An 11,605-nucleotide genomic window follows, 5' to 3' on the forward strand; every position below is an offset into this window, starting at 1 on the left:
TTTATCCTATTGGTGAGCTGTGTGGTGGGGTCAAACTCCCTCTTTTGGTAGGTGTTGGTATCTGCAAGTAGTTGTTGTGCTTTTTGGATGTACTCTGCTTTGTCCAGGATGACCGTCATTCTGCCTTTGTCTGTTGGTAGTATGATTATGTTCTTATCGTTTCTTAGTGATTTCAGTGCTTCCCTCTCCTTGGTTTTGAGGTTATGTGTTTGTCTTTTCCTTATTATCATAGTTACGACCGTTTGTCTCACTGTTTGTTGTGTCTCTTCTGTCAGTCCATTGTTCCTGAGTGTGCATTCTAGTGCTGCTAGGAAGTCTGCTGTCTTGGCGTCCCTGTGGTTGTAGTTGAGTCCCTTGGCCAGTATTGTTCTTTCCGTGTCTGTGAGCTGTCTGTGGGAGAGGTTTTTAACCCAGGTGTGTGTTGTAGTGTCCTCTTTGTTGTGTGTTAGTTTAGCCATTTTTTCTTTTAGTGCCATTTTTTTGCGGTGTGTTGTCCTGTTCTGTCCTATGGTGACAGCCTGTTCTATGGTCCGGGTCCATTCGTGATTCGTGGTTTTTGAAATTAACGACTTTTGGCGCGCAATTTCATGTCGATAACTCCCAAGAGGGTCTTTTTACCCTTAGAATTTCTCAGCTTTATCCACACTGACTCTACATCCCCTGATTCTAGGTCCCCCTGCGCAAGGGACTGAATATCACCCCTTACCAACATGGCCACCCCACCCCCTCTGCCTGTCAGTCTGTCCTTCCGATAGCAATTGTAGCCTTGAATATTCATTTCCCAGGCCCTATCCACTTGAAGCCACGTCTCAGTTATCCCCACAATATCGTATCTGCCAATTTCCAAAAGAGCCTCAAACTCATCCATCTTATTTCTAATGCTTCGTGCATTCATATATAGTATTTTTAATTTGTTACTGCCCTCATCCTTCCCATCAACTCCTATTTCACTCAACCTTACAGCATGATCTCTTTTTGAGTTTTCTGCCTCATTGATACAGTTGTCTTTCTTGACTTCCCTTATTCCAACTTTCCCTTCAATTTCTTTCTTAAACATCCAATTTGTTCCCTCCCCCCACTACTTATTTTAAACATAACTGTGTTGGAGTAGCAAACCTGCCTGCCAGAATGCTGGTCCTTAACCTATTAAGGTGCAAACCGTCTCTCTTGTATAATTTATGCTTACCCCAAAACATACCCCAGTGATCCAAGAATTTAAATCCTTGCTTCCTGCACCAGTTCCCCAGCCACACGTTCAAGTCCATTATCTCCCTGTTTCTGGCTTCACTAGCCCGAGGAACTGGAAGCAAACCGGAGATAACCACCCTGGACGTCCTGCTTTTCAGCTTTCTTTCTAGTTCTTCAAAGTCCCGCTATAGTATGTACCTCCTCTTCTTCCCGACATCATTTATGCCGACATGTACCACCACCTCTGGCTTTTCACCTTCATCCTTGAGGATTTCCTGCACTCTGTCTGTGATGTCTTTAACCCTGGCACCAGGAAGGCAACACACCATCCTTAAGTCCCGCCTGCTGCAATTTAATGAACTTTTATTGCAGGGACTGGTTTCATCAAACATACATTACAATTATATGGACATGAACGTGTGGAGTCAAGCTACACAATTTGGATAAACTGCAACATGCTTCCTTCAGTGTGCCATCCTGCAAATGAACTGAGCTCAGTATGGTGGAGACTGAGAGTTTTACACTATTGGGTCAAACTCCTGGTGATATGATGATGACATCAGGAACATGTCTCTTAAAGGTATATTGCAAATTTGCCTGAGATATAAGACAGCGTCCACTTCTTTTTTAAAGGAAAGAAATTGCAAACAGATATATCTCATTTAATATAAGCACATGTTGTGAATTCAACAAACAAACATGCTAAAACAGAGTGATGGTGGGAAACGCCAGAGGAAATCTAGATTTATTTTGACAATTCTGGCTGAAAGGAAAATGATTCAGCCTTATAATTTGCACTTCTACCCTGGGCATCCTCTCACTAGTTATTTTATTTTACATCACTGTAGCATTAGAGATCAGAGGAAATGAGAAACCAAGAAAATCAAAGATAAAAGACTAACTTCATTCAATTTGGCTGAAACATTTTTCTCCAAGCATGTGAATTATCTTGGATTAATATGGTAAAGCTATGGATACGAGATATGTCAGTTATATTAAACTCTACAATTAGAATGAATGCAAAAACAAAACATGGTATTAATGCAAATAAACTTACTAGACTTTTTATTTCTGATGAAGAGTCAGGTGAAAAAATGGATAATGGCAGGTCCAAAAAGAAACAATCCTCCGTAACAAGTTCTTCACATACTGAACACTTCATGGATTGAACCATTGTGATCTGATAAAGCTATAAGATAGAAGCCAATGAACACATAGCCCATATTCTGTCATTCAGGATTTAATTATAATATCAAAATAAACCTAATGTTTTAAATCTCATGTAAAAAAATCCTTATGTTTTATTGATTTGTTTGACAAAAAGAGTCAGTCTTTCTTTTTAAAAGAGCACAATATATTTTGAAGGGGCTGGGCAATGAAAGAGCATAAATTACCTGGGAGATAAAATCCCTCAGTCCTTCTGGTGCTCTCCCTCTCCCTCTCATTATGAAGAGTGCAGCACAAGGGTTAAAAGTCATCAGCACTACTGGCACTTTCAACACTTCCTGCATTGGTGGAGTCTCTGCTTACTCTTAAAAGGGCAGTGACCCACAAGTCCTGAAATGCCAATTCCTTAGTCTTCATATATCAAGAAACATGGCTAGTTCAGTGAGATCAGCCTCACAGAAAATTCATGCAGCTTAGAGACTGGTTTGCAAAGTGAATAATGTTGTACTAACTCTTTCCTGACAAACATCTGGCTCACATGGATTTGTAAGTATGGAAAATTCTTTATGACAATATGGTGTCCTCACTAAGGGGGTTGATGAATAAATGGATTGTCCCCCAAAAGTAAGGGCAGCCAATTGACCATCCCAGCTCCTGCCAGATCTCGCACAATTCATTGGATTTCTTAAACTATAGGGCAAACATATGTCCAAGATGTCACCAATTGCATGGGTACTAGTCCCAGCCATTCAAATGAGGAGACCACCTGCTGACATATATGCTCTTTTCTCGAGCAAAAGTAGTCCTAGCAAAATTACAGTTCAGATATCTTTATCAACAAGACTTTTTACCCACGTTCATTCATAGTAAAAAGATAATGAGAACAGTTATTTAAATTTGTTGGTGATATGCCAAGAGAGAGAGTGAGAGGGAAAGAGACAGAGAGGTGAAATGCTGAAAAACAAACTGGCAAAAGGATGTACATGATGAGAAAGATAAAGTGAGGGAGAAGAGTTGAAGATACTTAGGAGGATGTACCATAAAAAAGCACAGAAAAATTGGGAAGACGGCAACACAAATAAGGACAACTTCAAAAATAGTTAATAGGTGTCATAGTTGAATTTTACCTTCAGAATGTTATCCCCTTGGCCCACTTCAGCATTCAATTTGTTGATCAGATTGCGAAAAAATTCTTCAATATCAAGCTGTTTAAAGACTTGAAAGGAAGAATGCTTAGAAATTATGCTTAATTGAAAATACAAGCATATACAATATATTTAACATGTTGACCTGGATTCCTTATATGTTGGCATCAGTGAAAGCTAATAAGTATAAACTTCTGCCAAAGAAGAACTTTGCAGTTAATCCTTCAATAGTGTATGCACTGAAGTGTTAAACTAGATAATGGATTTTAGATTAGATTAGATTAGATTACTTACAGTGTGGAAACAGGCCCTTCGGCCCAACAAGTCCACACCGACCCGCCGAAGCGCACCCACCCAGACCCATTCCCCTACATTTACCTCTGCACCTAACACTACAGGCAATTTAGTGTGGCCAATTCACCTGACCCGCACATTTTTGGACTGTGGGAGGAAACCGGAGCACCCGGAGGAAACCCACGTAGACACGGGGAGAATGTGCAAACTCCACACAGTCGGTCGCCTGAGGCGGGAATTGAACCCGGGTCTCTGGCGCTGTGAGGCAGCAGTGCTAACCACTGTGCCACCATGCCGCCCACCAATGAGAGTAGGCTTGAACCAACAAATTTGGATTTCGAGTTGATTATATTCCCAATAAGATTAATCAGCAAATACATTGCACACACAGTCTCTTCATTTAAGTCACCAATGAAGATTTTAAATATGAAACCCCAGCACTAAGCCTTGCCATGATTGTATTTAATAGCAGAGCAGGCTTAATGTGTTTGTGTTTGTGGTCTTCTGAAAGCCCTATTGAAAATCTTGGTGGCTACCTTATATTGATTATACATCTTTATGTTCTTCCCCAAAAGATGTATTATTTTCTAAATCCACTCTATCAATATCTTCTATAATTTTAAACACCACTCCTAAGTCACTCCTCAGCACCTTTTCTTTGAAAGGAGAAGAGACAAACCTCGCCAATATTTTCCTAATACATTTGCTGACACTCTTAGGTATCACCTGTATGAAAGTAAATTGCTTCAGTCAAAGGGTTCTGAATATTTGGAATTCTCTTCCCGAGCAGATTGTGTATGTTTCATTACTAAATACGTTTAAGGCATGGATTGACAAATTCTTTGCCTCTCATAGAATTAAATGTTATGGGGAGAGGCTAAAGATCAGCCATGATTGTATTGAATGTCAGAGCAGGCTTAATGGTAGCTGCATTTGTGGTCCTTTAACCAAGGACCTGATCTAGTGTAAGTTATTGATACTTTTAATACTTAATAAAAATACTCAACGTTGTCCACACCAGTCCAATATCGACACCTCCAAATCATCATTTTAATGGCATACCACAAAGACCCAGAGCTTGGCCTTCACAATTTTTACAAAGAGATGTCTTTGGAAACTTAAGCGTTGTTTTCTTTAATGAGTCTCTATTATTAAGTTAAAGAACCACCTCAATCACAGAAAATTAACAAATGGCCTAGGCAACAATATTGTGAACAAGAGAAACAATTTTTTGATGGATAAATAAGTAGATTTATATATTTGGAAGTTGAATGAATGGTTTGCCCAATGCTTACCATTCAGTTGCAAGCTCATGGTCAACTCATTCGTCCTTATGTACTTTTCTTCTTTGCTTTCCAACTTATTGAACAAGTTTTGTAACTCACGTACAAATGCCACATTTGAATTTAACCTGAAAAAAAAATTGTATTTTTACATTTAAGAAAATTGATTGCTTGAGCACCTAACAAACAGAATAATCTTGAATTTCCTAATGGAGAAATTCATAATCTGTCAAAGTCTACAAATAGTTATCAGTCATCTTTCAAATAGAAATATATACTTGGGCATATAAATAAAGGAAGTAAAATTGCTTTGTTGATAATTTCAGTGGCAAAGGAAACCAGAAATCCCTTCTTGTATTCAAACTAATTTTTTGGATGAATTTTACCTCTAAACATATTCGTTACAATAAGCAGGATAAAACTTTATGCCATTTGATAGGAAGTCACAAAAGGTTTGGTAATGTAGAATGCTCCCATTCCAAGCTATTTTTGGAGTTAATTGGTGTGATGCTATGTGAACAAGAGTGTTGCATATTTTAACGAAAACAATACTCCAGCTAGTGCTTTGTCCAGTATTCCATTTTATATTTTGGATTAATTTGCACATTTTATGATATTTCTTGCCTTTTGTTGAAGTTTGAAAAGAATTAATTTGTAAGTCCTATTAAGAAAAGTATAATTTTTGTAATATTGCACTTTTGAAAGTGATTAGTGGCTGCAGACAATATTCTCTCACTCTATTTTTAACACTCCATAACAAAGGGTGGTGAGGTGTGGTAATGGGACAAATTACATGTATAGTATGATTTCTCTACCCAGCACAAAAATGTTCTTTAAATTCACACCAACATTTCACCTAAACATTTTTCTTTTTCCTAGTTTAGAGCTTTTTGAATTTGTTGAGTAGTCAGTATTAAATGATAAGCAGTTTGAGATTATAGACTTGCTGTCATCATATTTCTCCTCTCCCATTTCACTTTCCAACTCACTTCCCCACTTAACCCCACTCCCTGACTCAGTGCCTGATTACTGAAAAGGTTTCAAAATGCACTGAACTCCTCTGGGTTTCAGTTACTCATGATTCACTTCACATTGAGAATTTTTGCCTCTCGTGTGGCCGCATACAATTGTTTCTCAATGTCTGAATAGAAGTTGACCAACTTTCCCAATTGTAGATTTTTCTAATGCTGAACCTTTACACAAACAGAATGAGCACTCCTAAAACCTACTTGTAAATGGACTGTTTAACTTCTGGAGTCAAGAACCATGTTTGAAGTAATGTGTTCAGAAAACATGTGGCTCCTTGATTGATGAGGCCCACAGAAGCTGCATGAATACAGAGACAAAAGGGAAAAGTTGATTAGGAACACAAGAGTAATTTTCCTGCTTAGACGATCTTGACGATAACCTGCATTTATAAGATGCTCCTCACATGTAGCGAGACATATCAAAGTGCTTTCTTAAATTGGATAAATATAGTAGGCACAATTTTAGATTAAATTCCCTATAGTGTGGAAACAGGCCCTTCAGCCCAAAGTGTCTACACCAACCCAGACCCATTCCCCTACATTTACCCCTGACTATGGGCAATTTAGCATGGCCAATTCACCTGACCTGCACATCTTTGGACTGTGGGAGGAAACTGAAGCACCCGGAGGAAACCCACGCAGACACAGGGAGAATGTGCAAACTCCACACAGACAGTCACCCGAGGCTGGAATCGAACCTGGGACCCTGGTGCTGTGAAGTTAGGAAGTTAGAAATTAGAAACAGTGTTTGAATACACATTTGCAAAAGCATAAAATTAGCTTGAAACAGATAAATGAATGGGTCAGTCTTTAAAATTCATTTTTCTTAGAAAGTGCCTAAGCTTTCACCAACATGCAAACCTGTACAAAGAATTCAGTATTCTTAGAAAAAAGTGGTGAGTTTGAACGAAAAGTCCTTGTTGGAACACATAACTAGAAGCATGAAACTATACTAAGGAGCACGATCAGTGTGGGACTGAATCAGTAAAACGGAAGTGAACTGAGTTACTGGACATGAGTGTGTTGATGGAAAAGCACAGCAGGTCAGGCAGCAGCTGAGGAGCAGGAGAATCTATGTTTCAGGCTGGAGCCCTTCTCAATTCCTGATGAAGGGCTCCGGTCCGAAACGTTGATTCTCCTGCTTGACCTGCTGTGCTTTTCCAGCAACACACAGGCCTCACTTTCTTCCTCTGAGTTACTGGAGATGTTTGGAAATTAGGTTCTAAGTGGAAATTCAGTGTAAAGGAAACAAGGTTCCCTTAACTAAAATTACCTGCAAGAAATAAACTCTCCAGAGTGAGTTATCAGTTAGAAGAGGATAAAAGGCATGGATTGAGAGACTCACCCGCAGTGAGACCAGTGGTGGATATAGACAGGTTAAAGCGAGTGGGCAAAAACTTGGCAGATGGAATGTAATGTGATAATGTCAGGTTATGCACTTTGGCAGGAAAAATAGAGAAGCTGAATATTATTTAAATGAAGAAAGACTGCAGAACAAAGGGCTTTGTTATCTGTTTCAACAAGGAGTTTTTTTTAAATCAAACTGACGTTTCTAAGAATAATGAATTCTCTGGACAGGTTTGCATGTTGGTGAAAGTTTAAATAATTTCTAACAAAAATGAATTTTAAAGACTAACCCATCTGTTTAAATATTTCAAATTAATTTTTATGCATATGCAAATGTGTATTTAAACAGTATTTGTACTGTTTATAATTTCCACGAATCACAAAAATCTAGCTTCCAAGTTCACTGAATAATAGGGAAGGCTTCCAGAATGTTGATTTTCATTTCAAAGGTAATGAAGTCCAGAAGTAGAGAGATTTTGCTAAAACTATACAAGGCATTAATTAGGTGAATAGTGTGAATGGCTTTGATCCCTTTATCTGAGGAAAGAAATACTGTACAGGCATTGGAGGGCAGTGACTTGACATTGCCTTTCTTGCAGAGTGCTGTTGATGCGAGGTCAGTAAATATATTCAAGGCTGAGATGGGCTGATTTTTAATCAGTAAGGGAATCAAGGTCTATGCAAAAAAGTAGCACACATCCTGCTGAATGGATGGAGTACAAGGGCCAACAAAGGAGCAACAACTACTCAAGGAATTATGACAGGAAACTTGCAAGGGATATAAAATTCAGTAAGAAAAAAATGTATAGTTACATAAAGGGAAAATGGGTCATCAGGAACAATGTTGGCCCACTAAAGACCGAAAATGGAGACACTCCCATTGACTGTGGGGAAATGATAGACATGTTGATTATTTACTGTGCCTCAGTATTGACTATAGAATAGGAAGATAGCTTACTGGAAGACCAGAAGAAATTAATAGTGGATCAGGCCAGGGACTAAATGATATTGAAGAAAGTAAAACATGGATAGTGAAGACATGAAGTTAAATAGCATAGATAGTAAATAATAGGTAAACAGTGGCAAAAACAAAAACACAGGTACAGGCGAATGTTAAGAGTTTGTGAGTCCATTCAGTATTCTAACAACAGTAGGGAAGAAACATTAATTGAATTGAAAAGTTACAAATCTCTGGCATCTGATGGTTTCCATCCAAGAGTGTTAAAGGAAGTAGCACACATTATAAATGCCCAAACTAGTTGAGTCATCCATCTGGATTAGAAAATTGCACATCACTCACTTTTTAAGAAGTACGAAAGAGGAAAACTCCAGAATTACAGACCAGTTAGCCTCACATCGATGGCAGAGAAAGTGTTGAAGTCTATAATGAAGGATGGGATAACGGAACACTGTGAAAATGTTCAGTTAATCAGGGAGGGCCAGCATGGATTCATATATGGCATTTATATCTACAGACAGGAATTGAAGGATACAGATACTATGCTGTGATTAGACAAAACTCTGATCAGACTTCACTTGGAGTGTTGTGAGCAGATTTGGGCAGCACACCAAAGGAAGTATATATCAGCTTAAAGGGAGTACAACTTAGGTTTACAAGAATGATATCTGGACCTCGGGGATAAAGTTATAAAGAGAGATTATACAAATTAGGCCTGTTTTCTCTAGCATTTAGAAGGTTTATGGATATTCTCAAGATATAAACAGGAAGGGACAGGGTAGATAAAGATAAACTATTTCCACTGCTTGAGAATTCCAGACCTCGGGGGCATAATCTAAAAATTAGTGCTACTCCATTAAGGAGAAATATTAAAAACAATTTCTGCATACAAAGGGTGGTAGACGTTTGAAATTCGCTTCCAGAAATAGTAGCAGATATAGATTGGGTTAATAATTTTAAATCTGAGATGAATAATTTTTTGTTAAACAGAAGTGTTGAGGGATATCGGCCAAAGACAGTTATATTGAGTTAAGCCATGATCTCACTGAATGGCAAACAGACTTGGGAGGTCTATTCATGTTCCTGTATTCCTATAAAGAGTAATGGCAGGTGATTGATATGAAATGACATAATGACCAATCAAAAGTCTGGTCAGATAACCTGATATGCCAGAGGGTACTTTGAAATAAAGTTAGCTCTTAGTAGCTTAAAAGGCCTTGACCACAATCCATCCAATCTAATTAAATTTAAATCAATGATGAATTGTCTGCTTAAAGAGAAATATAAACACATGTGAACTGAAGCCATTACAAGTTGACCAAGGTTGAACCTGAGCATTCAAGGATACGTGGGATCCAGGAGGAGAACAAGCTGGGAAAAGGTGGTGGGGTAGCTCTATTAAGTAAGGATGACATTACTATAAAAGTGTGAGATAATGATAGTTCTAAAGATCAAACTGTAGAATCATTTTGGATAGAGGTTAAATAAAACCAAAAAAGTTAGGGAATCGCTTGTGGGAGTAGTTTTTAAGGAGAAAGTGAGGTCTGCAGATGCTGGAGATCAGAGCTGAAAATGTGTTGCTGGAAAAGCGCAGCAGGTCAGGCAGCATCCAGGGAACAGGAGAATCGACGTTTCGGGCATAAGCCTGAAGAAGGGCTTATGCCCGAAACGTGTAGGTGTTTGGCTGAAGATTTCTGCTGGTTTGTGCCCATGCTAGCTAGAACGTCCTGGAATATTTTGGACATGAAATGTGTAAACTCTGACCGATTTCTGAGAGCACACTACACCGAGTGACGTGACGGGCTCGTCAAATCTCACACCTTTTGCGCTGAAATGGTTCTTAGTGGAACAGCCACATCATGGGTAGAGCTCCAAAAAGACCACTCAGCATCACCTCTAAGGCAATTGGTTATGGCTTCCACGGTTGCCAATAGCAACTGACAGCCACAGGTTGTAGCAGAATGAAAACTGGACACGGATTTCCCATGCTTGCTTCTCAATCAGCACTGTCTGAGGGCTGCGGTAATTTTAATCAGTAGGTGCCAGAAAGTTTATGTTTGTTGTGCTAACAGCAACAGGGCTTAACCTCGACGGCGATCCCATTTTTTTTCAGGGATCATCCGGTCTTGAGCTTTGGTGCAGACTTTGCGTATTGTAGGTGTCTCCATATTGCAGTCCAGTTTCAGCTTTCAAAGTACACGAAAGAATGCAATTACAATTTTACCGTCATGTCACTGACCTGAAACTTACGTTTTCCTCTGCAAATGTTACCTGTAAATCTTTCCATGTATTTTCTTCTTTCCTCCCTCATGCTATCTGCTGTCATTGACCTGTTCTTTTTTACACAATTGCCCATCGGCGTAGCTGCAAACAAAATACAGGTAGCAGCTGCACATATCCAGAGCACAGATGCCGCCTGCTCGCTTGGAAAGCGACTTGTCATCCGCTACATTAATTCGTCAGATTGGTTGGGCGTTAACACAAAGGTGACCCGAGCTCCTTACCGGTGTTTCCAGAGGGATCAATGCCGCTAAGATGAAACGCAAATAAGAAAAGTCTGTACAAAGGCCACGTGCCAAACCGAAAAATCAACAAGATAAACGTGATCGAGTATCTGGCTGCTCGTTGAACCAAAGTGAGCCACCACATCATGAAACGTTTCACTCCCAAATCTTGCTACGTTTGACCAAGTAACTTTTTTTCACCCCTGAATAAAACAATCTCTTTTATTATCAGAAATATTCATAATTTCCCGCTTGCAGTGGTGCAAAGTGTTTAACTATCTGTTTCAGCTTGCCAAGTTTCTCTTAGGCAGAGGAGAGTTCAGAGAGGTTAAGTTTCACTTTACTGTAATGTAGGCGCGGTCCAGGCAATGAGAATGTGCGGAAACTACTGGCTTGCTGGGAAATGACTCTGCTCCCTTTTGGGTGGGTCTCAGTTATTAATCTTTGTTGTTGTTGTTGCTCCTTCTGTATAGCTTTCAGAGCGGACTGCTGCTGAAACTTCTGCAACAATTACCAACGACATTCAAATCCAGTGGCAGACTATAGTAGTGTGAGAAACAATGCTTACACACTTTAATAATTGCAGTCCGAGACAAAATCTGAATCAGTAGTGTCCTTTATTTTTACACTTGCAAGTGGGTGTGATGTCCAGTGCCAGGCAAGGCAGAGGACATACACACACCAAATTCAA

General features: G+C 39.2%; 1 protein-coding gene across 2 annotated transcripts in view; it reads right to left on the reverse strand.

Moving 5' to 3' along the window:
- The window catches only part of LOC122555819 (ubiquitin carboxyl-terminal hydrolase 47-like), a 39,771-nt gene extending 28,516 nt beyond the window's left edge, over positions 1-11,255 (reverse strand). Inside the window, exons 1-5 of one of the 2 annotated variants that reach the window (XM_043701993.1) lie at positions 10,915-11,255; positions 6,307-6,403; positions 5,090-5,205; positions 3,483-3,571; positions 2,246-2,377 (exon numbers count right to left, since the gene is read on the reverse strand). In XM_043701993.1, the coding sequence (XP_043557928.1) occupies positions 2,246-2,377; positions 3,483-3,571; positions 5,090-5,205; positions 6,307-6,403; positions 10,915-11,062 (582 nt within the window). In that variant the 5' untranslated portion in view covers positions 11,063-11,255. Of the gene's footprint in view, positions 1-2,245; positions 2,378-3,482; positions 3,572-5,089; positions 5,206-6,306; positions 6,404-10,681 lie in introns of both variants that reach the window. The other variant, XM_043701992.1, reaches the window with a different exon arrangement.
- Between the last annotated feature and the right edge of the window lie 350 nt (positions 11,256-11,605).

The sequence above is a fragment of the Chiloscyllium plagiosum genome, chromosome 13 (genome assembly GCF_004010195.1).
Source record: "Chiloscyllium plagiosum isolate BGI_BamShark_2017 chromosome 13, ASM401019v2, whole genome shotgun sequence".
NCBI classification, from domain to species: Eukaryota; Metazoa; Chordata; class Chondrichthyes; order Orectolobiformes; family Hemiscylliidae; genus Chiloscyllium; species Chiloscyllium plagiosum.